The 26237-nt window shown below is 37.1% G+C and overlaps 1 protein-coding gene across 3 annotated transcripts in view; it reads right to left on the bottom strand.

Annotated features, from left to right (window-relative positions):
* Positions 1-222: 222 nt before the first annotated feature.
* ELP2 (elongator acetyltransferase complex subunit 2) overlaps positions 223-26237 on the bottom strand; it is a 38788-nt gene continuing 12773 nt past the window's right edge. For 2 of the 3 annotated variants that reach the window (XM_066184949.1, XM_066184943.1), the window contains 16 exons: positions 23550-23616; positions 22551-22685; positions 21530-21625; positions 19718-19818; positions 17670-17801; positions 17045-17194; positions 14448-14636; positions 11701-11770; positions 10039-10134; positions 9861-9918; positions 6181-6253; positions 5596-5782; positions 3912-4033; positions 3274-3416; positions 2638-2751; positions 223-1685 (listed from right to left, as the gene is read on the bottom strand). In XM_066184949.1, the coding sequence (XP_066041046.1) occupies positions 1529-1685; positions 2638-2751; positions 3274-3416; positions 3912-4033; positions 5596-5782; positions 6181-6253; positions 9861-9918; positions 10039-10134; positions 11701-11770; positions 14448-14636; positions 17045-17194; positions 17670-17801; positions 19718-19818; positions 21530-21625; positions 22551-22685; positions 23550-23616 (1890 nt within the window). In that variant the 3' untranslated portion in view covers positions 223-1528. The remainder of the gene's footprint in view (positions 1686-2637; positions 2752-3273; positions 3417-3911; positions 4034-5595; positions 5783-6180; positions 6254-9860; positions 9919-10038; positions 10135-11700; positions 11771-14447; positions 14637-17044; positions 17195-17669; positions 17802-19717; positions 19819-21529; positions 21626-22550; positions 22686-23549; positions 23617-26237) is intronic. The other variant, XM_066184944.1, reaches the window with a different exon arrangement.

The raw sequence follows: 26237 nt of genomic DNA, 5'->3' as shown, positions 1-26237 counted from the left end.
TGCACAGTATTATCATCAAATTGTAAGATATAAGATTACAATTGTGACACAGAATAAAGTCCCACTTTTGGCGGCTTTTTGAAACCTCATTAATGATAAGCTATGTCTTTCTCTTGCCAGGATATAGTTGCTTAAAAATTCCCAGACAATTGAAATAAAATACTCAAATGCTTGAATGCTAAAGCACTTGTGTAAGGAAAGCACTGAGTACCACAAGTAAAATGTAGCAAACCATCTTTATTAATAAGTCATTTTTTTTATTCCCCTGTCCCCATTTTAAAGAATGTTTGGATTTTTCAGGCTGAAAAACGGAACTGCAAATGAAGAGGCAAAATACAAACCTTTTCAAGGCATAAACACAAAATCTTTCAAGGCATAAACCATAATTACTCTGAAAACAATATAGCCCATTCTGTAAGAGTTGCACTCTTAAATCTAAGTATCCAACACAGTAAAAAGTTAAACACAATTCCAGTTACCTCTGCACTGCCAGTTTTGGGTAGCAAGCAGTTCTGGAATAACAATAATTTAATTCTCAAAGTTTAACTAATTTCTAAATTAGACTTTGGAACCAGATACAGACCTGCTGACATGAAGTCCTTCTGAAGTACTCTCAGTCTAGTAGCACTCTACTTAAATTCCACTATGAGACAACTAACTTAACTTGTCTTACCCAGAGCAAAGAGGGAGCTCTCAAAAGTCAGGAAGAGCTCAAAGGCATTGTAAGGAATGGCTGCCTCCTTTTAGCCCCTGCCTAGTGATATCCATATGCTTTTCCAGCCCAGACTGTGGAGGATAGCCCTCCAACAGTCTCAGAGGTGGCCCTTTTATCACACTCTGCTCAGAGATGGCTCACAGGGGTGACACCAGAAGATTTAGGTGGTCTCTGAGTTCAGCTTTAAGCCCCACCTGACCAAGAAGTACAAGTTCAGCACTACACAGCAGAACAAAGGAATAAAATCAAGCAGGCCTGTCCAAGCATCTGAACACAAACTACTCCTTCCAGAGTCAAGTTGCCTCAGACTTGGACCAGGGCTGTAACAGACATTCAAAGGCAATCAGAGAAAGCTTCAGGTTGAACCCTGACCTCTGGCTGCACATGCCTGAACACACACTGGCTGCACTGGCAGGTCCATTGACAGTTAAGTTTAATAGCAAGAGGAGTTAAAAAAAAATTCAGAACTCCAGGTGGAATCTCAAGCACAAAAGAACCCAAGGATCAGCAGCTTCCCACCTACCATTCGAGTCACAGCAAGCAAAGCTCTCTCATTATCCTCACACGCCCTACCCCACCTCCCATCTCTCAGTTCCAGTATATTCACCAAACAAAACATATACTTCATTTTCCCAGAACTTCAGGGTCAGAAAAATATTTGACATTTCAAAATTCCATCAAAGTTGCATTAGTAAGTTACATGTCAGATATTTCACTTTCCACAGCAGAAAACAAAATCCAATAATCAAAGTGGCTAAAAGTTGAAATAAAATGCTGTGAATCTGTTTGGCACAAACAGGCCTGCTGTCTTTGCTAAAGAGCAAATCTGTTGACATTGAATATTTTAACACAGTGATCGGCTCCACAACTTGCAAGCTGCAACCACTTGCTGCTGTTCTCATCATTATGTCCAGCTCTGCCTGCATGATGTCTCCAACACAAGCGTTTCACAGCAAGAGCATGACTTTGGCTGCAACAGAAAGAAATCCATATGTAACTGCAAAATGTTAAACACAGTTGGGCATTTGAGTGCAAACATCAACATTCATGTAATTAGTACTCTTCAGTTAACACTACCAAATGAGGAAAAACTGACTTGTGACAACCAGTAGGTATTAAGTTCTTATTAAGTAGAGTCATTAACACTAATGACATTTTATCCTCTCACTCATCAATAATTCAAACAGCTATTGATTTTCAGTTTCGCCACATTAAGCTGGAGGTCAAGTATCTCAGTTACTTAGATATGACAGATTTCTGGCTTTTAGCCTGCAATTTCCTGTTATCTGGTGTCTCTTTCCCATTCAGTGCAAGCATCACCATCAACTTCCATTTCTGTTACTATCAACGCCAGTGTTTGATAGAAGAACCCAGGGGAGTGCCTCAAGTGAAGCATTCCATGTCTCTCCACAGAGTCTCTCTAGCTGTCACTGCGGCAGCCCCACGTATAGCTCGTCATTGCTTTGGTTTCTGCTGGAAACTGCTCTCAAAAGCTTGCTGTCATCCACTCCAATATGCTGATGTGCATAGACAGTGATCATTTCCACTCCCTCTTCATTGTTTTCTGTCATCATATTTATGACTAAAGGTAAAGCTTTTTTTTAAGTAGGGCCAACAAAGGGTAATACTTCTCAAAGCATTTGCATAGCGTGAAGTATTTTGAGGTTCAGCTTCCCTCTGGTTTTTGTTCGTATTTGTTGGGAGGTTTTTTTAATACATCTAAATAGTCAGTATTTTTATCTCTGGGTTTTGCTTCAAGATCTCTTTAGACTTTCAGGGATCAAATGTTTCCTAAAAAGATACCAATTTTTGGTATAGAAATAAACTAGATTCATATATTTCATACTATAAGAACAGAACTCCAGCACTGTTAGTCTGAAGGATAGTATTTCATTGCTCCGAACTCACTTCAAAAGACATACCTGTTATCCATCTCAACACTTGTGGTCCAGTCACTCAGTGCTGGTTCTTTCCCACTTTGCTTCCATGTGTACAAGATAATCTTCCCATTCTCTAAGCCTATTGCAACAATGTATCTATCAAGAGAATAATTACATTCATTTCATTAGAAATTACAGTAGACAGCTCCATGAGGTCAGTTCTAACGCAGGATAGAAAGAACTGGTACTCAAGCACTGTTGAAAAGTAAATCAGTATTTACTTTTCCTAGACAAGAATTAATACATCAAAGCTGCTTCACACACAAAAAAAGAGCAAACCAGAAACCTGCTACAAATATTTGGTTAGGAAAAAATAAGGAGGTCATCACAGCATCAGATCAGTCAATATTGTTGGAAGAAATAATGTGCTTCAAATGTGTTAATGTGTCTCTCCCTCCCTACTCCTACTGTCATTTTTCTCGTTACACTGCTTGGAGCAGTCACCATACGCCTGAAAATGTGGCTAGGAAAGGAAAAAAGTAGAGGTCATTCTGTTAAAGAATGGTCAACTTAATTGACAGGTAGATTTTGGGAGTTGTTTAGGAAACCAGTTGACTAAAGGGATAAATACTAATTTCAGATTAACCACAAAATGACATTACAGAAAACCAGCAATACCGTCCATCAGGAGTAAGCACATGGCTGATACCAACAGCAGTCACAGAATCCCCAGCATCCAGCACCGTTGAACAAGGTTTGATTGAATACAGCTCATTCCCTTCAGTAATCACTGACAAATCACACTGGCCCCAGATAATGACCTGTAAGAAAAAGAGTCATGTATGAACTTCCACTTTAATCTTCTTGTAAATGTACATACAAAAACATAAAGAATAACTTAATTTAAATAATTCCAGGGCACAGTGGATGACCCTAAAAATGGCAAAAAAAATCTCTACCTACAAAGATTTGACTTTGTAGGCAGTCTGTCTGATTTCATTAGTTATTAAAAACAAAACCAGATTCTGTTATGAAAGTTAAAGAAAAATGTGAGATCCATAGAATTATGTGACATATGCTCGTCTTAACTGCATGAAAAAGGAAGTGAGAATGTCCAACTGGCAGCCCACAGTCTTGTATATACATATTCAAGCACTTTATTTAGGTTATGGAAGTATCACTGATTTCTGTGCTAATACATGCAATAAGATTTTTGAGTATGTATAAAATAGGGGCTCATTAAAACACAATGCTTGTTACTCTAGAAGATGTTTAAAGTAACTCTGGGCTTTCTAAATTCCTTTAACATTAATTACCTTTTTGTCCCGACTGCCAGTGATGAAATACTTGCTATCTGGTGTCCAATCACAGGACCAAATGATTCGACTGTGAACTGCTGTATTTTTATCTGTGTATGCACAGCAAGTGAAGACTGGTCCTGGAATAAAATGTAGAGGAAAAGCCTTGTTTCAACTACTCTACATATTGAAAGTGATTGTTGCTCTTACTTAACTCTATGTCAGAACTGCAAGAATACTTAGACATTACTCCACTCATCTTTAAAGCAACTGGGAATACAAGAGACTACATTAACATTTTTTTCCAGCACTTACCACAGTGATAACTAGCACCTGTTCAAGACCACATCAGTAAGCCCTTATAGCCCTAAAATAGTAGAAACAGTTCAATATTTTAAATGTATTTCTTTCTCTGAAGATTTTAAATCCAGGTACAATATCTTCAGGTTATTTCTATCAAGTTTTTTTAAGAACACTGATTTCAGAAGTTTTTGAATAGTGCAACATTTACCATGCTTTCACACTTCCCCAGTAATTTCACTAAAGCTCCTATTTACCAGTAAAGCCCCAACTGTTCAAATCATAATGGTCCAATTGCAAAGATTAATGTGTTCCCAAAGAGACAAGCTTGTATTTCAGCATGTATACATCAGGCACTAAATCTGATCAGCAGATCAGTAAATGGGAATGCTTTTCCTAAGTAGAAAAGGCTGTCCTTTTGGAGTATAAACTTTGAATAACCACTTATATTGGGATGCCAATAGGAAGAGTTTTGCTTTACACAGATAATGTTATTTGTAGACAGAAGGGTTATTGATGAACAGATGAAAAGAGGATTTCCTCTACTTGCTATGAGTATTCATGATCCTTATCCTGAAACATTGGGTAACTACTGTGGACAGTATGCCAGGCTTTAGAATAGAAGTCTGAATAGAACAGAAATTCAAGCCAGGATACAACTGGACACTGTCTGAAGGGGCCAAACTCACTGCCAAGTCCCTAGGAACATTCTGTAGAGTCCAGCAGTGTTTATATGCTATTAAGCCAAGAGTGCAATGATAATTGCTTTCAGCACAAGCATCTGTTCGAGGATTCTATTAAAGTGTTCAATAGCAATCTCCTCATGATTTCACAAGGCTCAAAGTCTTAATGAGAAAGTCAACTGAATCCTTACTATCAGCTCTTTTTCCAGACATAGCCAGTTCTAGTCAAACTAATCAATTGTGTAGGATTATCAGAAAGCCACACCAAAGACAGAGATTAACCCTGTCAAGTGTCTCCAAGTGTCACACCACGCAAGCAGGGACAAGGCAGCCTATGCGGGATTCAGGCGGAACCTTCCGGCTGTGCCTGCACAGAACTCTGAGATGAAGGCACTCCTTGACAGATTGCCAATCTAAAGTTCAGCTTGTACACTTCATTTCAGTGAGTCAAATGTACAATCACATGCAGAAGAAGCAAGGACTAGCAGACTTCATTACATCCATCAATTAAACACCATCTAAGTTATAATCTTCTCTGCATTTTAATTTCCATTAATCGCATTTCTTAAATCCACAAGAGTCTACAACACTAATGATTCTTAAAAGTTGTAAGCAAAATGTCCATTAAAGTATTTTATCAATTCTCTTTCAAATATTTTTCAGCCAAAAATACTGAACAAACTGGCAAGTCTACAAATGCGTATGTCCATGTATCTTACCTGACTCTGAGGAATCTTGTTTCCTCCACAGTGACCAATTCCTGTCTCTAGAAACAGCTAGTAAAAAGCTGTCATCAGGAGAAAATGCCAGCTGAGTAACAGTCAGATTGTGAAAAGACAAACTCTGCAGTTTCTTCCAAGAATTAGTGCTCCACAAAATAATTGCTGCATGTTCTTTTTTTGAAGCCTGTATGGATGGAAAAAAAATGTGTGAATTAATGAGAGCAAGTATAAAAGTCACACATTTTAAAGTACTAAGATATTAGAGAACTTGTTTTAAGGCTTGGAACCAAGTAAAACAGGTTTCCTCTGGGAAGTTTCAACATCATTTCCTTACCTTCTTGGAAAGCTGACAATATATCAGTAAGAAAACATTTCAGACCTGTATTTGTTAGAATTTCTCTTACTAATATCTTCAAATGAATCATACACAATTTAGGAATAGTAAGTTATTGGCAATCCACCCTCACCTTTGCAAGGCAACTGTCACTTTTACAGAATCTTCCACGTTTTTTAGAAGAAGAGAATTCAGCCCTGGAAATTGGATAGCACTTTTCACTAGGTGGTGCTAGAATCTTTGCTTACCTTACAAGCTGAGGCAATTATAGTGTTTGAATTATTGCACGCAACACAAAAAATTTCATATCCATGTCCATATCTGAAATACAAATTAAACACATCACAGTCATTTTTGCAATATGTATCAAAGTTGTAAAATTAATTTAAGTCCCTTTTCAAAAATGAAAGGCACCTGCCAGGAACTTCTCACCACTGTTTCAGTATTACATCCCCAATAATTTTTTCAGCCTTCAGTTTAAAAATCTGCACAAATTCTTCCATTAGAAACTGGCTACAGAAAAATCTCTCCAGCCCATTCCATAGTCTTACAGCATCAGCATTGCAAAAGCCACCCTAGTGACTAACAAAGCAGACTAAAGCAGCATTTAATGCATCCTAATTTTATCCTATCCTTAAAAAGCAATTTTAATAATACCAACAAAAATCATAAGCCACGTATTTGAAATCCACTGAAGAAATATGTCACAAACATACAGTAAAAGGATGCCTATTTTGTGAAATACTGCAAGATTTCTGTATGAAGGACAAGCATCATGTTGGCAAGGGAAAAAACCTCTCTAAAACCCCAAAAATTCCTAGACTTCTCCAGAAATAAATTTTTAAATCAATCTTTGCATGAGTTCTGCTGAAATCCAAGCTCACATATCCAGACTGGTATTTAACTAATAAGGAGAAATTCCATACAGATTAACAGAAATTAAAATCAGTCATTAAAAGATTGGAAGTAAAGTAAAATTGGAGATGCAACCTATAAACAGTAGACAAGTATCAGCTCAATACCAGCTGGGAGGGGTGGTTTGCTACAATTATCCTAGTTCTAAAGAGATGGACAGTTCTCTTAAGAAACTCCTTTGGTCAGTATTGTTAACTTCCTACATGGCGACTGATGTTTATGGGATTTCACTTGCAGCCAGCACAGCCACCTACTTAAATGACAAATTACTGTCTGGATCTGTTGAACTGAGTCCAAAGCATCATCCCTGGGCATAACCCATCAACAGACTGCCAAAGCCATGTCTGAAGACTGGGAACGCACTGGCTTTTAAGAAATGTAACTGTGCCCAGACCATTTAACAGGGAGAGGGACTGGTGTGTACCCCTAATTAAAATGTTAAATTGCAAATTTGAGTGTATCTTATAATGATGAAGGTACTACTGCATGTCTTACTCTTAATTTGCCACCAGCAGGAGTTTTATGATAATGCTTACTTTCAAAGCACATTCCTGGAGACTGTTCTGTAGTGAAAACCACTGCAAGTCAACTTTCTGAAACCAAAAAATATTTATTGCATCAAAAGTATAAATTTCCTGAAATTCAATGACAGGAAAATTACCATGAAACAAATCCTTGGTTGTTTTGGTTTTAATCTCCTAAACGTAGTGTTGAAGAGCAGTTGATGGAAACATTTCAAGCTTCTGCATGCAATGCTTCTTTTGCTAAATGGAAGTGCCAAAGTGTAACCATTCTTATTAAATTAACAGAAAACATAAAATATTGTCTCTTGCAAAGTTACATGAGCAGGACTATCCCAGGTCAGACCAGCAGCTGTATAGCACATTGCTGTCTCCAGTAAAGAGAATTAAGCTACTGGCAACAGGACATGATGTTTTAAAAGAGTGTATATGAGCCTTGACAGCATAGGTGCTACAATACACTCCCACTCCCTGATCCCATAAACAAAATCTGATTTATTCACTACATAGTACAGCACCAAATAAAGGTTCACAATGGAAAGAAGTAACTGCATGAATGAATAGTGAAATGATATTTTCAACCACAGGTAATTTTGCCTCAGCATTGGACAATTCACAGCATTTTTTTAATGCACAGGTAGATTGACTGGACTTTCAAGAGTCCAGACAAATTAATACAGTAATTTTCTAGTGTCAAAAAGGATCTCTTCCAGCTTCCAAGTGTATTACATGAAACGTACATACATATAAACATATATATTTATGTCAACACTCAAGCTTTAATCTCAGCATGCCGCAAATGAACTCTCTACGATAATTTTCCAAGGGGATAAAAATTAGCATATTCTCACAAGATTTACCATATTTTTAAGGTTATTATATTATGTAAAAAATTCAGCAAGTTCTTCATACTAAAACCTCCTCAAGCAAACACTTTGAAAACCCAACACTAATCCTTCAAAATCTGGTGTCAAGTTAGAGCTAGGAATACACAAATGTCAATGACAAACAAGCTATTTTTAGCAAGTCAGTGCCTCACACTGTTCTTCTGCTGCTATGGTAACTTGAAATCTACATTATGCGATTTCATGTTACCTCTTTCAAGATTACTCTGAGAAAAAAAATCTGAAAGTCTATGAATGCTTTACATCTTGTTGCTCTTGCATAAAATAATCTATATCATTAGCTGTGTCTCTAAAAACAGAAAGAATTGCTCAGATAAAAGTCATCTGAAGACTGTCTAAAAATGGAGTTATTTTAATGAATGCAGGATATGAAGGCAGATAAGCAGCACTCCCATAGCTGAGTATAAAATATTAATGTCCCACTAGACTTTGTGAAATGTCAAAGGCAAATGAAGAAGGATTCTGGCCTTGGCTCCTTTTTACTACTTAAACATCCCTTATCAATCTACTAATGTGAGTGCATTAGCAGCCATAGAATGCACACAAGAAACAGTTAAAGTAACAGTTAGAAATTACAAAATGTGCAGATATGGTATAACATCCACTGGCTTTCTTCCTAAAACCATTTTTGAGTACAAACACAGTAACAGAGCTTAAAAGCATTCAAAGCAGATTTACTGCCCAATTGAAGGCAAAGATGAGCCCCACAAAACTTCCCCCTTGGTCAAAAGAAAGCAAGCTGCATGGTGTTTTCCCAAAGCTTTCTACTTCCTCCCTCACAAAACTGGTAACTGTAGCCATCAGCAAAGGCTCAACATTCTTGTTCCAGTCCACGACCCCTTTCAGGAGATTCAGATAAATAAACCCACAAGAGATTGAGATTATTCAATTTCTTTGTACTATACTTTGGAAATTGATACTAAAACTTAGAAGATTGTAGAAGTATAGCCTCATGTTACTGGGATCCTTAGGGAACAAATCAGGTGACAACATTCATGTGAAAATTGTTGTGAATTTCAGAAAAGGAAGAAAACACAGTTGAAGAATTCTAAAACCCTGCAACCTCAGAACCATCATCATTACCACAGAATTCCATTATCTTTGCAACTGACAACCACCCTGTCAGCATTCAATACCCAAACTGGGTTTGCAACCATTTTACTCAACATTTACCACTTTGCTCTACCACTAACACACATCCTGGTCTGGCTGCTGCCTCTCTGACAGGTGTTTGGGGCAAACTCCTCCACTGATGCCTCAGCCTCTACTTCCATACCACACCTGCAAGGCTGCACCACGAAGTGGAAAGTAACAGGAAACTCCTTACACAGAGACACATTCAGTATAGGCAAGATTTTAAGGAGAAACAACCAAGGAAAATAAAATTGTGACACATCAGTTCTAACTCCTGTTTTTTTCACTGCTTCCTAATTTTTATAATTTATTTATTTTACAAGCAATACAGCACACACAAAGTCAAATGACACAGTAAAATAGGATGAGTTACAAGACCAGGTTACATTAAGCTGCTGCAACAGCTTTCTGGAAATTTTGTAACAAATAAGAAAAGCAAAAAATGAAACTTACAGCTTCTGAATTTCAGGCCATAAAGTATTCTGTAGCAAGTGATCCTCTGGTGGAGGTTCTAAAAAAGATTTGTACAGCCTATTCAAATTTTATTTTTTCAAATCAGCTAAATAATGCTTCAAGTTTATATCCAATGAACCACAATCTCTATTTCCTACAACAGAAATTATTCTCATACCTGCGAGGATCAAGGGTTGAAAATAAATCTCTGGATATTGATTCGAAATGGTATTAAATGATTCTTCATCCTCATCTGGTTGAATAGCTATATCTCCTATTAAAGTAAGGACTTCATTAGATGAAGAACATACTTGAAAGGAGCAAAAATATGATGACTTATACAAGTAAAAAAAATCTGCTTTTTTTACAAGTCGTTGAAACTAGGTTTCTCTGCTTGCAGAGTTACAATAATACAAATAGTAGAAGCTAGTTATTCTAATATGTATGAGAATGAGAAGATTTAAAAAAATAATAATCTAACCTTCATTTTGAAACTGATCTCTCTTCATAGCACAATCTTTTAGAGATTTGTAAAAAAAATTCCACTGAGCAAAGCAGTCAGAGTTCAACCTGTGTTTCCTCAGTGTTAAACCTTTCCTTCTGTATTTGAAAAACTTTAAGACAAAAATCTTTGATTCAAGTGATGAGTCCAAAAATTTGATGTAGATCACTAAATGAAAACCCACATTTGAGCAAGTGTATCTACAATTTGCAAACTTCAACAAAACTGCTGAAGGCTCAGTCCCTACCTTTAAGCAAAAGTACCAGAGGTAACCGAAACTAGTTAATTTTAAGTTAAAATTCAATTTTGTCCTTCATTGTGAAGGTATTAATAAAAAGGTACAGAGATGGGGAACAGTTCCTCTCAGACAAAATATTCATCTCAAGCACAGCAGTTTCAAAAAGAAGGTACAGAAAAAGCAAAGTGAAGACTATCTTCTCATTCATCCCATCTTTGCTGTCTTTGAAAATGCAATGAGCAACATTCATTTGAGACCACTATCTGAGCATCACTCACCAAGAATATTCCTCTGCAGAGTAAGTGAGAATATGTCTGTGGTGTTTTACCCTAAGCCATCAATGCTGACAGCGCCATGCAAGCAGTGGTGGACAATGCAGGAAAGTTCTATTCATGGTGCTGCTTCTGGTTGGGCCACATGAAATCAGTGGAAACTAGTTATTCTCTGTGTGGCAATAATCTGGAAGAAGGAAGTTTTGTTCCCTCTCTCATTGGAAGAACTCACGAGAAAGCAGGGGAAAAGAACTTTGCTAAAATATATTTTACAAGTTATCTGAAGTACAACAAAGTTGTCTTTTCTCTCACAAATGATTTAGGAAAATCTGGCTTATTGCCATTGAAAACCCTAGAGACAAAGCTTATTAAAATGCTTCCTTTTGTAGATCACACCTTCTGATAAAGCTTTTAAGCAGAGAAAAAACAGGTCTGACCTAATTTGTACATTCCACTACAGTGCATTTTTACCAGAGACTTTATGAAAAAAACAGACCCCGAGTCTCACTCCCAGCCTCAGGAAAATACTTCTTATCATTCCAGGGAGACATCTGTCCCTCCTTCCTAGTTCCCCCACAATGTAATCTTCACTGCCTGTCTAAGATATTAGTTACTAGTTGGCTAACTAATTCTTCCTTACTTGTATTTTTACTTTTAAGCACCATGTTTAGGTGCTAGCGAAGAAATAAACATTTTGCATGATTTTATTTCTAGATTCTAAACTGGCAGTCAAGCCGACACTTACAGATCTAGTATGTACACTAAAACAATACCTTAAATAAAGTTTCCACATGAAACACCACAATTACTATTTCTCACTAGCAATACCTTCAAAAACAGCTTTATTGGATAATCCCAAAGCTGGCACAGTTGCACCTTCTGGAAGATCAGATGATTGCTGAATTAAAGAAAAAGAAAGGTTACACACAGATTGTCACGTAGACTTGGATTTCAAAGGCCACAGCTTAAGGAATCCCCAAGAGTTTTTAGAGTTACTTTCCTAGAGAAGTGAAGGGGCACTTCGAAGAACTCTTGTCCAGAACATACCCTGGACAAAACAAAAACCAGTACTCTGGCAGGAAGGGAAAAAGGAAAAAAAAAATTAAAACAACAAAAAAGCACTTTTCTAAGGCCCCAGCTCAAGGATTTTCTTCAACGCTAATTGCAGGTTTTCTTGCACAATTTTATTTATTCTAGCACATACATGATAATTAATCTATTAACTTAGAGCACTGCCGTTTTTAACACAATAGAACTGGGAAATCGTTGTTCTGAAGTGAAATAATAAGGCAGCATTTTGGAAAAGAGAACAGAGGGTGACTGCCTGTGACCACAACTTGAAACACAACTCAGTAAGTAGTACGGAGATGTGGCTGGAATACAATAATTACATTAAGGAAGCATAAGGGAAAGACAAATCATTAGACAGAAAATAGTGCCATAATGGTTTAGGAAAAGAGGAAAAATTTAGAAAGGGTAAGTGAACTTGAGAACTTTTATGTAGAGATAAAAAAAGATTTAATAGCTGTAAACCCACTTTCTTATGGTATCAGAAAAGTTCAAATAAAGATTGTTTTACAGAATTAATTCAATATTTTAGGTGACAGCTTAAAATATATTTAAGTGTTCATAATTCGATGACAAAATGTATCAGAGACCCAGACAAGCATAAGGCCTCCAAAACAAAAATGGTTCCTCATTACAACCCAAAGTATAATAAAATTCCATTGATTTGAACTGAATATATTCAATCCTTTTCAACCCTTTTTGAATATAAAGCTGTTTTTTGGTTTCAGGTACTTTTTAGGGGAAGGCATTTAAGCCAAATTAAAAAAAAAAGCTTCCCCACTTTAGTGATAAAAAGCTTTCACAGAAAACAATTTTAAGACAGCTATTTAAAAGCAGCTGTGTAATTATAGCCCATAAAGCCTTCCTCTTTAACCAAAGCCCATGTGAAGCATTTTGTGATATGAATCAAAAAACAGCACTCAAAGGAAGAGCCAGTAAGAAAGTCTATATAAAGAAAAATAATGACATCTGACAGCCTTATAAAAGCACAATGTTATTTGCACTATGGTCATTAATACAAATGCTTATGAAGTCTTCTGGAATTAAAGCACTAAACAGCTACTTATGTAACTTCTTGCTATCGAAAATGATTCTATTTCTATCCCAGATATTTCAATTGTTAAATTAAACAGAAAGGCTAATTCATCTCTGAGAAACTGCACAGACAATCCTGTTTTTGAGCGAGATATCCAAAGAGCATGCAAGGCACTGTAAAGAGGCAACTATCTTGAATATGGTCTGCTCTACAAAATGCAGACAAAATCAGAATAAGACCTTAATGCAAATGGAAGCAAACAAAGGATAGCAACACAGGACAGTTGACATACCCACAACTAAGAACTGGAATGTAAAGACCTCAAGAAAATTTCCAATGCCAAAATGAAATAAAGCATGAGCAAGTACGTATTTATAAAAATTTGCATGTAGGAACTAAAAATAGTGCAGAAATCTTTATGCTATTTCCAAGCATGCAATTACAAAAAAAAAAAAAGAAAGTAATACCAACACATAATCACACAACAATAATTATATCTAGACAAGACTACTACACCCTTAAATTAAGGGGGAACACATTAACAGGCTTTATTGCTTGCTTAATCACCAAGTGTGTAACAGTAGTCTACCTTGGTTTGAGTTACTTAAAATTTACCCACACTCTTTTCAATCTTAGTTGTCGTGTATCCCTGAGTCCCCTCCGTTTTCCCTCACAGTTGGTCTTGCCCATAATGTTCCTGCCAGTCCTCCTGTCCATCAAGTTGACCCTGTCCTTTGTTCCTGACCTTTCTACGCCAATTCTCCCCTGCCTATCAAACAAAGATCACCCCTTCCCCTTTACCTAGAATGTTCTGTGTTCCACGGCACCTGGTTGGTGCCTGAGCTTTGTATCCTCCCCTTTATGTGCCCTATTGGTTGTTGTTACTTGTACCTCCCATTGATTTCCCCGCCTGCTGGATACCCATTGGTTGTTACTTTGTTCCACCCACTGTACCACCCTGTTTAAACGCTGCTACACAGCAGAACCAGTTGCTCTTCTCTCCCTGACCCCCTTCAACAATAAACCTGTTGGAACCTCACAGTGAGAGCCTCCCTTGCACTCATTTGCTTAGGTCCACGTTGGTGTCTCCTTGTTCAGCTTGGGGCTGAACACACCAACGGTTCAGTGTTGGCACCACTAGTGTTCCTCTGTTCCCCACGCTCGCCCGTCTGCTCCTGGAGCTAGCCGGAGCCTTGGAAAACCCAGAGGAGCTAACCAACAAATCTTCTCAAGCAAGGTCTTGTTTGGTTTCAAATAAAACCCATTTCATATGACAACACCATAAAAATACATACAAAACAACTTACATGGAAGCAAGCAGAAGGGAAAGGAAAAACAAGGTTATGGTTTCAGTACCATAAACTGAAAAGAATTTTTACAAAGTTTAGTGCAATTTGATATTTTCTGAATCATTAACACATTTTACATCTAAGAGGGTTCTCTTCATTTAGCATTGCTTTAGCATACTTACATGGGAGCAGAGCTTCTCCATTGGGATACCAGTGATGTTACTGAAATTTTCTATAAAATTCTTGGGAGCACGAAAAACTCGAAGCACTTTTTCATCTGCTCCTGACACAAACTCAAAGCGGCCGATCATTGCCAGGCAGCGCAGGTCATATCCGTGTACTTGAGGCCTGGCAATTTCATGCCAGGTCACCTAAAAATGAGCAGACACACAGCTAAAACACAATTCTGAAACAGAGAAGCAGTGCAATTTAATAAATCCAAGAGGTAAAGGAGTGGTGCTTTTTTTGAACTTTAACACAAAGCAAAGTTATGAGCAACCTTCTACTGATGTGCATAAAACTAGTGCTCACATACATCACTTGAATCCTCTTTTTCCACCAAACCATTCCTGCAATTAGTAAACTGTGTCCCTGCATAGATGTGTTTAAGACCCTTACTGTGACTTCTTTATGCTAGATAGTCAGGAATAGAACATAATTTGCCTAAGCAAAACCAGGTTTGTATCCTACTACTTTTGAGACTGTAGGTCTGAAAAGCAGTAATAATTATCTTCTTCCTTCATCTGTCTTTCACAAAGAACAGCAGCGCTGCTGTCAGCAGGCTACAGGTTCCTACTTCCCTCTTCTCTTTAAATACTTGATTTAAGTGAGACCATTTAACAGAAGCTTTGCAAAAAAACTGACAAAACCATAATAGATTCTCCCCAAAAAAAATCTGGAAAATTTGGATAATTGTAGAAGTGTTTTCTTTTTTCCTTCTTTCTTGAAATATTAATTTATACACTCCTCAGGTGTTAATCCAAGTAAACAAGGATTAACAGTTAACCAAAAGAGAAAGACAAGCTAGTTTTATAGTCATACTAAATAAAAAACATTAGCAAAAAAGATATTGAATTATTTGCTTTTCTAAAAATCTGACTTTCTATACACATGAGAAAAATAACTCTTCAAAAAAAACTAATTTATTTTCTAGCAAATACACTTGCATGAAGAGGTTTTTTCCTAAGTGTCATTTGCTACTTCACCTCAATGATACTTCAGTTGGAAAAATCCACTGTGCACTTTTGAGTTAAGAGCTAGCAGAACCAGAATCAATTGAAATAACTTAGACTGCTTCAGTATTCCAATGCCTGTAGCCAAGACTAGATTTCATATGAATAGGCATTATATTGACTGTACACTGCACAGATGACCCTAAAAATTCAACTGAGTTTTGAATGTTGAAGTTTCTGATAGGACCTGAATTTGAGACATCCCACAAAACCTCATGATTTCACAAGGGCTTGATTATTTTTCAGTGAGGAAAAAAGCATTCATTCTTTAAAAAAAAGATAAAATCAAACAGTGCAACAAGCCCTTCCTACCCTTTACTGGGTACATCTTTGCGTACAACACATAGCAAGAATGAAAAAAGCACAAAAAACTCAGACCCCAAACAAAGAGAGAGCTGTATAAGTCATGCAATAAGCTTCTTCCAGAAAAATCAGAATGCAAATTCGCATGACAAATTGAAGCTGATGGTTATCCCTCTTTTCTGATATCAGAACTGAGACTTTAAGAAAAAATGCTTATTTGCATTCAACACTTAAGTTTCCTTTTGATGGGGAAAAATATGAATACTGAGCTGTAATACTAACTTTCCATAAACATCTGAACCCTCCGTTGTGTCTTGTTAAGACAAACATCAGATGCTAAACTCTGAAGTGTAGCTCTTGGACTGGGATTGCCACCACTCCTGTGTGGCCTGGAAGAAGGAAATCAAAGAACTGATGCCAAACTCACTCTCTCAAAAACATCAGACCTCCTGTGCTAGACTGCATTACAGAAGCTTTGATGAGACAGCTCTAATAAGCCTCCCCCAATCAATGGCACAGGGCCTTATATGACTACAGATAGTCCAGTTTCTGCCAGCTTCCTGAATGGAAAATTGGTACTGTTCTGCCAGAAAAGGTTGTGTTTGTAGAAGAGGAAAATGCATGAGAAACAAGGAACAGGAACTTCTGCATTCCTAAACAGACTTCCCCCCAACTCAATGCAGGAGGAGTGAGCAAGCAGCTGTGTGGTCCTTAGTTGCTGGCTGGGGGTTAAAACAGGGCAGGTACCAGTTGCACTCATAGTTCAGATAGTCATTCTAGTAAAACAGAGTCATTAACAAATTGATGCCAAAAAATACAGTGAGAACTTTGCTTAGATAATGTCCGTGTAAAAAAGCACGAGCAAAGTTGTGTTTCTTTATGATTACCTGCAGCAGTGTAGCCAATTGTTAAACACTGCAATAGGTGGTTATTAATACCAGTCATGTATTCCTCCTTCTGAATTACTGCAGAGCCTGTTTTCCGAGACTGGGAGAACACTAACTGAAGGTAATCTGGACATGGACTCAGGATTGAACTGCAATCATACTGTGTGACTGCAAAAACTCTGCCACTAATATTTTTAAAGTGAAAACAGCACACACTCAATTACCAAACCAAGTGGTTTTCAACAGATCATTGCTTGGGGAACTTTTAAGGTTTGCGTTCTATTCAGACAACTCGTTCCAAACTCAGGACCAACCAAGCCCCCTTAACCACACTGACAAAATATTTGAAGATCATACCTCTGTCTCTTCCTTCCTTTTCCATGGAGCAAAGAGCCTCGTAGTTTGATCAGAGCCCACACTGATGATAAACTCCCCTTCTGGATCCCACTTTACATCCTCTACACTGTTAAAATGTCCTGAAATCACAACTTCTGGAGTCCATTCTTTCTATTAAAAGAGTTCCACAAAGAAGTAAGGAGTTTTTCATTGACTGATTGGCACATTCTAAGCAAAGTAAAAGTGGAAATGTGCTTACTAAGAAAGTAAGAAAAAGACATTTGTAAACAGCATATTATTAGAATTCAAGAGAGGCAGAAGAGACACAAATACTGATGTATTGCTCCCATCTGAAAGAAACTTGTGTTATTCGTTCAGCTGTGAACAAAGCACAACTACAAAGGAGTTCAGTCTATTCAACTGATATCATGATCCCCACAGGTAAGAAACAGGGTTGAGAGCCTGGCAACCTCCCTTCTGTGCAGGAGTTAGACTCCTACAGAGTACTATATTCAGAAAAGGACTATTTCAATCACTAATTTTAAGTTATACTGTTACACTTCTCTATTGATAACAGAAATTTACCTCAAATGACTTAAAAGCACAATTCTTTTAAGTAATACTACTAACAAAAAAACCAACGTACCTCATTAACTGTAGCCTGTTTCCAAAGGTGTAATGCTCCATGGAAGGCATGAGCAATGATCATCGAACCATCTGGGCTAAACTGGCAGTCAAAAAATCCAAGAGTATTGCCACCCACTTCACCTACCCGCACCTAAATTAATGAACAGAAGTAAAATATCCATGAAAGTGGCCTACAAAGTCATTCTTACTTCATGAGATGAAAAACTACCAATAGACAAGAGTTCACCTTACACACACAAACACATTCGAAGAATATTTTAATTGCAAAGTTAAGCACTGAAATGTCACGGGAATTAAAGCTGCATGCCAACTGAATGGAGCCTCCCTTCACAGACATCTCAAGATAGGATCCCTCAAGGGAAAGAAAACACTACATTAGATGAGATGGAAACCCAGATGTTCTGTGTTTCAGTCCAGCTGGTTGGATACAGCAGTTCCTTATCATCTGTTGCCTGGCTCTACTGTTCTGTTGGACAATACAGAAAAATGATCCAAAGAAAAAGTAGTTCCCAAGTACATTTTTTTTCCTACTTAATTTCCAAGATTCCCTAGCATATTTTCACTTCTCTGTTTCCTCATGAACACCTGCAATTAGATCCACACTCCTTCTGGCCTCTGTTTTGTGCTTCTCTTATGGCTTCTCACATATGTACACATGCATAGACACAGGCCTTACAGTTGCTGTAGTGCCCTTCCACTTCTTAAATTTTATTAAAAGATTAATAGTTACATTTTTAAATTTTATTCAAAACATAAGATAGCATTTTATTTCAAGCTTTCAATTCCCCCATTCTTATATAGCCTCTTTTAAGAACAAAACTACATGAACCAGTGTCCCATTTTAAATGGCACTCCACTAGTAGTTCCATTTTATTAGCATTCCTTCAAAAAAAACCCCACTCATACTGAAGTGACTTTGGTGCCTCCATGCTAGAGGCAGAATTCTAGTCTCACCTCTGAGCAGGGGAATGAATTTCTGAAGACATCGTGTTCATCATATCATGATGAAAGAGAGAAATTGGGATGTTCCCCTTGTGCCCTTCCTCCCTGCAGGCTTTCAACTCAGATTTCCCTCTCTTGATGCAAAACAGATTTTTTGCTGTTAAAATGTCTGATCTGAACTTGAAGCTGCACATTCGTGGTCAAACCAATGCAAAGAGAATGTTAAATTAAAGAATCACAACTTGCAACAAGCTTTACTGCACAACCATTTTTAGATGCTTGTGAATTTAGATACAACTACGTGTTACACCTAGGGACATCCAATGGCATCTCTATGTGATTGCCCTTTTATGAACTAATTTCTACTTCAAGCACAAAGGCATCAGAACTTTTCAATGAAACAGTGGGAAAATTAAAAACCCTACTGCAATTCCCTCTTTTTCACCCATGAGATGATTGGAACTTTATTTGTGACAGGAAAGATCACAAATAATGGCTTGGGCATAATCCAACACAAAAACAACTTCAACTGAACGACTGCAATTGGGAAAAGCAGGTCAGCTGAAAAGACATGAATCAAAGCACTAGAGAAATCTGGTTGTACTACTTGTTTATTTAGGATCATCCACATCTGAACAGTTTTCAGAACACTACTTGAGTGACACATGAGTATTCAGTTCAAATGGAAGAAAAACCTAATGACACAGCCAACGATCAAGTGACTGTGGGTAGAACCAGGCTTGCGAATTGCGTGTCAGCTGCTTCGTAGTAACTGCTTAGGTCACATTCCCACAAGGATGAACTGCAAATAGTTCAAGAGGGTTTCTTCTTCCTCTTACCATGAGTGCACAGCATGTGTTGAGCACAAACACCCCTTATTAACTCCATAGTAATAAGAAAAAAGACAAGCAATAAAGATAATATTGTATCTTTTTTTTAATACAGTTTTACTTGTAACAGAGCATCGGAATGAGTATTTTTGCAAAAAAACACTTTGCCTTTCTCTGCCACTATTTTACAGAGTTTTTGTTCCCTACAGTACACGCATGCTGTTGGAAACACAACTTGAATACAGAACATATTGTGAGTAAGACTGACACTTGCCTGTTCTAGCCAGACTCCAGATTCTTTATCAGGTTCCCAGATGATCACAGTTTTGTCCATTGATGCAGATAATATCCTCATTGGTTGTTGCATGCTGCCATCTACAGTACAAGCAAAATTATTACCCTACAATCTAGGAGCATACTTTCTAAAGAAATTAGGTGATACTAAAATACAAACACATTTAAAAAATTGTTCAGCATCAGAGACAAGCAATGCAGTTTTTATATCCCAAATTTACAAGCTCTACATTGTTGCCAGGCTTTAAGAGGTATTATATTCTCAGCCATAACCAGCCAAAGAAAAAGTAAAACATGTACATGAGAACAACTATATTCCACAGTTTTCTCACTCCAGATTTATACTGAATTTAATATAATGTGGAGGAAAACCTAGAGTTTCACAAAGAGAATAATGCACAGCATTCTCAGTTCCATTCCTTAAGTAAGGTTTTACTGAGAGATTTACAGTTTAAAATAATTGCCCAGTATTCACTGTTTGGGTTTTTTTTCCCAAATTGCTACGTTTGCTGCTGACTTCAGCAGACTCTAGCACCCTGTAGTACATACAGTAACTCAGGACTGCTCCCCAGAATGCAGTGAAACACTTCAGAAAAAAACCCAAAACAGAATGGGAATGAGGGAGCTGATTCATCACTAGATGTGAAACCTGTAGGAAAACCATTGAGGAACTCTTCTTGATAATAGAGATATTGGCAGGCATCTCACGAGGTGATATGCTAGCAACAGATTCTCACCTTACCTTCTGCACTGAGAATATGTCTCTCAGATCAGTTTGCCTCTAGTGAAAATTTATTTTGGGGAACCCAGCACTGGGCAGGCCACAGAGCACAAGCAGCTTAACATATGCAGAAGCACCTGGAAAACTTCATGGTCTAACAGGATAGTTTTCAGATTGCATTGCAAAGCTGGCAAGCCTACATTGTGCCCAAACCTTGTTCTAAAAGGCTAAATCTTTTACTGGTGTCTAATTTAGAAAAAAAGAGAAAAGTTTAAGGACCAGATAACTAAATCAATATTTTTAAAGTAAGTCCTGTGTCTTTGACTACATGTGTTTTGACATTCTAATGGCACTCTGCTGTTCAAGTGTTGTATATACACCAGCAAAGCTGTCCTTTGTACTGCTGAAGTCACCTGCCATCAGTAACTCTAAAATACATCAGAAAAAAGACACCTTTGCCAATACAAATATGCAAGGGTGTTCTGATTGTGCAATGTCAAATCAAGAATCTCCTTCCCTTATATGCCAGGTAGACACATAAGAGCAAATCAGTACTGCAAACAAGGCTGTCAGAATTTAAGCATTTCAAAAGAAAGATAAATACCAGAGCAAAATGCAGAATTAAACTATAAATAACACTCTTTCAATGGGAGTCTGCACTAATGCCTTAAATGGTCAAGAAAACTGATATACAGGAATGAACACCACTAAAAAGAAAGGAGAGCTCTTGAGGTAATGCTTACCCTCTGAAGAACAGACAATTCAAATAAATGTATCAAGGTAACCCATTAGAGCTATTAATTTGTACTGATTAATTAAACTAATTTGTACGCCATAACCAACAAATCAATTACAATGAAGTCTTTATATCGCTGTTATTAAATTTCATTCCTTAAAGAAAATGTGAGTACAAGGCAACATCTGTTTACTCATAAAACATTATTTGCAGAATTTAAAGACTGCCATCATCTACAGAAACAAGTGAATCTGCAAACACAGTACAAAGACACGTGGCTGTACTCTATGTATAAGACACTTAACCTCGCTGATAAATGTTTGATATCTTTTTACCTTTGGAAAATGAAGGTTGCCAGTGAACTGCATACACCCAGTTTTCATGACCAGCCAACACAGACTCCAAAGAAACTGCATATGATGTATCAGCATCTACACAAATCAGAGAAAAGCATATTTCTTTCTAAAAGCCAAGAAAGAGCAGGTCATTTCTGATATCTTTAGTGAAAATAATCAACTGCTTTCAACATTTACCAATATCTCAAAACCTTCCTGACACTGAACAGCTCCTTGAAATCCTGCTTCGGCACAAGCCCTGAGTACCAGATTGATGGTCACTGATCAGTGTATTGCCTCAGAGGGGTCTCTCAGAAATCCTGCAGAACTCTCAAGCAGTGTTGAAACAAATGTTCTAAATTGGCACTATATGGCACTCTTACACATATTTGCATCTCTAAATGACTGAAAACACAAGCATTAAGATACTTCAAACAATGAATCAGGATTTGCAGGAAGCATCATGAGCACTTTTTTTTTTTACACATAACATCATATACACTTCATTATATTAACTAGGTTGCCAAACAATTTACCCTACAATGTACCCTACAATCAGCAATGCAAGCATCTGATGTTACCGTGCTTAAACAGCTTGTTAAATGACCATAAAGTAAGCCTGCACACACTTATCTGTATGTTTCTAATCTTTAAGTAATAGCAGCACCTCTTAATTCATTGAATTCAAAAAGTAAAAGAAAGATCAGCTATTACACTGAACAACTACACAACAGCTTCCCTCCCACAGACAAGTATGCGTGCTACATACTGTATTTGGAATATGCATAAGAATAACAATCCATGTTGGTATTAAGCTCCCTCACTGCTTTACCATGTCTTGTAATACATCATTAATTTTTGGCTTTAAAAAAGTAATTCTTCTTTTTTTAACAGCTAAAAATAATGCAGTCAACATGAAACAAACCAAACGAGGCGGTAGCCACCTTGTAAGCTTCCCCAGAAGCATGAAAAGGGACACAAATGAAAAGCTGTGCCAGAGAATTTTAGAGCTGTTACCTACCTTTAACAGTAAAAACATTCTCTTTCAGTTTTATGGAATCATCTTCAGTTTCTGGAAGTTGCTTTAATTTCGTACATACTTTCCAAATTCTTATCAAACAGTCCTGAGCACAGCTTGCTAAGAAAAGGTCTTCACCTATTTGTTTTCAGAAAAAGAAGAAAAAAAAATCTGAGCCTCATTTTCATTGCAATCACTGCCGTGACTAACCTACCATTTTTCCATACAAGCACCTAACAGCATTATCCCCATTTTTCCTATTGTACACAGTATCATAAACAAGTCCACTCATTTATTTCAACATCAATTCACTTTCCCACTCAAATTCTCTACTATTATATAACACACTACAAACATGTCCCTGCTTGTAAAATGTGGAAGATATGGCAAGCATTGTAAATGTTATACATATAGTTTCCTACTATTTCTGGCCTTTGCTTTTGGAATTCCATCAGTCTCAATACTTGTCAAAATCTCCTTTCCTCTTTTTCTTTCTCCAGGCCTATAGCATCCTCCAATTCCTTTTTTTTTTTTTTTTTTTTGCGCCATTGCAGTAACTATTCCATTAGTTAATGTCTGAAAAGATTCTCCTGTTAATTTCCCAATTTAAAACAAAAAAAAAAAAAGCAGTGGGGGAAGCAGGGAAAAAAGGAGATAAACATGCTATTTTCCCCTACTCTCCCCACTTCGAAAAAGCAGCCAACTCTTCCTCACTCAGATACAAACATTTGTATATTGAAAAGGACAAGTTGCTAAAACCCCAATTTGTTTGCATTTAAGTATCAGTAAGGTAAACATACCTGAAACAAGCAAGAAAAATGTTTTAGAAGGATACAAAGTTTCATCTTGATTTTTAACATTAACTACAACCATCTCAGGAAAACAAACATCACAACAACAAGAGCTTAGGTGCTGCAGTGCATCAAGGTCATCTGTTGGAGGGGTAAAACACTAGTACTGCTATTAAACCACTATTCCACTTTATTCATCTTTCATACTGACCACAGACTGCCCACTCAACGCCTCTTATCCAATCTTCATGGCCAGGGAGTACTAACGTTTTCTGAAACTGAATAAAAACTCGTGTTACATCACAAAAATGCACCTAATTACCATGCACATATCAGCAATAAGCTTTATTTTTTCAAGTCTTTTGTATTTATAGCATCTATTATTTGAAACAGGGAAAAAAAATAAGCCACTACTGAGGATTGTACTTTACAATCCTACAAGAGATTCGAGATGAGCCTTTTTGGTTTTGCCACCATTGGATAAACACATGTAACATTATGGCATTTCCCATTTATGAGCAGGAAAGGATGTGAATTTAAGGTGCACACTTTCAAGAGGCTACAGTCTTTCTGTTGTACATTTGTATTTTTTTTAAAGTTTCTCAGGCTTACTGTGGTACACAAAGAATAACATAATGCAGGTTTTACGTGACAAGTAATATCTTGTATTTCTGTGAAGTGGATGCAACGGCAGATGATGAAGAAAATGAACAAGTAAAATCAAGTATTAAAAGAAGAGTAAATGCTTTGAAATTATTTCAAGAATAAATTTGTAATAGAATATGATGAATAAGAATCAGTTATGGTACTGGAAATATTCTCTAAGTTTCTTAAATTCATTGACAAAATTTCTAAGCAAGAACATCAAGAACTGCTGATGGAAAACTCAGCATGAACATGGGCTCAGGAACACCAGAATGCAAACACAGTCTGGATTTCCTTTTAAGAACTTCCACTAGTAATTTATTTTCATTTATAACATATGTAATATTACCATTTTATTTTGATTCAAGTACCACTATTTACTCCTTACTTATCATTTAACCCATTTCTGCTTTTCTTTGCCCAGAAACAGCCCTACTTCCATCACATTTTTTTATTACAAGTTGAATTAAAAAGCTGTTATAGTTAAAACACTAGTGTAGTTTAGTATGAATAACTTATCACATTATTTCTATTATATTCTACTAAATCTCTACCTAGGCCTAGAGCTATGACTAAATGACAGCCTCTGCTATCAGCACAAGTCTGCAACTGAGGTCTCTCTTCCAATCCATGACAAGGGAAAAAAAAAATTGTATGCATATGAAAAAAATCTGTACTCAGAAATTGGTGCCTCTCTCTTTGATCCAACATCTCTGATATTTGCCAAAACCACCTTCCCATCAAACAATATTACTCTGCCTCTCCTCATCATATATCTGCAGTCACAATTATGAAGTGATTTAGTCTGGAAAGAATATTAAAGATCATCTAGATCCACCCTCTCCAGCCATGAGCAGGAACACTTTCCACCAGACCAGGCTGCTCAAAGCCTCATCCAACCTGGCCTCAAGCCTCTCCAGGGATGGGGCACCCACAGCTTCTCTGGGAAACTTGTTCCAGTGCCTCACCACTCTCACAGTAAAGAATTTCTTCCTAATATCTACTTTAAACCTACCCTCTTTCAGTTTGAAGCCATTGCCCCTTCTCCTGTAACTACATGCCCACAGAACCATCTATATATGAGATACATAACCAGAACAGGAAACATGATCAGATCAAGCCGATCAGATACTTCCAAATGAGAAAGTTTAGGTCTTAAGAATGTGTTCTCACAGCCACCTAAGCCTCATTTGGCTGGTCACCTCTGCAACCACTGGCACTTCCAGATGGGGCATTCCAGACAGATGTTTATGTTAAACACCCATCAGGTTGTGTGTAAAGGCAGGAAGGAACAGTCCAGAAAGTGAGATGATACAGCAACCTAAAGATTTTTCTGAAAACTACATGCTTCTGGCAATACATTAAAAAAAAAAAAATCTTAGGCAATTGATATTTCAGGTAATAGATAAAACACATTTATTTACTCATTTATGTGATCTTTGACAAAATGCTCTGTATTTTACAGTCATCAAGGTTAGTTGGTAAATTTATTTCTAACTGATAGATTGTTTCAGGCTGAACTGCTGCTAACATCCTTCTCTTTCATGGTTCCTTTTACACTGAACAGTGTGTATATCTCCTGAAACTTGACCCTAATATTAATCTAAACACACATATAATAATTTTTCCTTTTTAAGGTGTTGTGGTGTGAGGTTTTTTTTAATTACCCTCCTCATCTTACATCAAAGAGATCTATTGAGAAAAGCAGCCATTTGTTTTCCCTTAAAAGAGTAAAACTAATTACTTTGAGATTATTAATACCACCACAGATTTCTAAGTTATTTCTCAAACAGCTGTTTATGCATTACTCAGCTTTAAGTCAAACATGCAGTTCTTCTGTACTGCAGAACAAGCATACTTAACCAGTCAGATAGAAGTCTGTACTAATTTTTATTTGTATATGCTTACATTGAATAGTCGCACTGAACTATTCACAAGATTTAAGGTAGAGGCTGCTGAATTTAATTACCTCATATTCACTCACAACACCAGCACCAGATGGTGTATGAGGCCTCACTGCTGAGGAGAGATATCCCAAACCTCTGTAAATGCATCCAGTCCCTTAAATGAGAAACTCATGCTGCTTTCTCACCCCTGTAACATCATACTCCACTCTGCACCCATCTGAGCAGTGTCAGTACAGTGGCTGGAAAACAGAGGGGAACACAAGGGCTATTACCATATACAGAAGGATGATGCCACAAAGCATGAGGAACACAACATTCTTAGTCATATGATTTAGTTTTAGGTGGTC

This window comes from Chamaea fasciata, unplaced genomic scaffold, assembly GCF_029207755.1.
Source record: "Chamaea fasciata isolate MVZ Bird 193981 ecotype frontalis unplaced genomic scaffold, bChaFas1.0.hap1 SCAF_1, whole genome shotgun sequence".
NCBI lineage: Eukaryota > Metazoa > Chordata > Aves > Passeriformes > Sylviidae > Chamaea > Chamaea fasciata.
The sequence above is the reverse complement of the archived record's forward strand: the minus strand, read 5'-3'. Positions and strand labels throughout refer to the sequence as shown.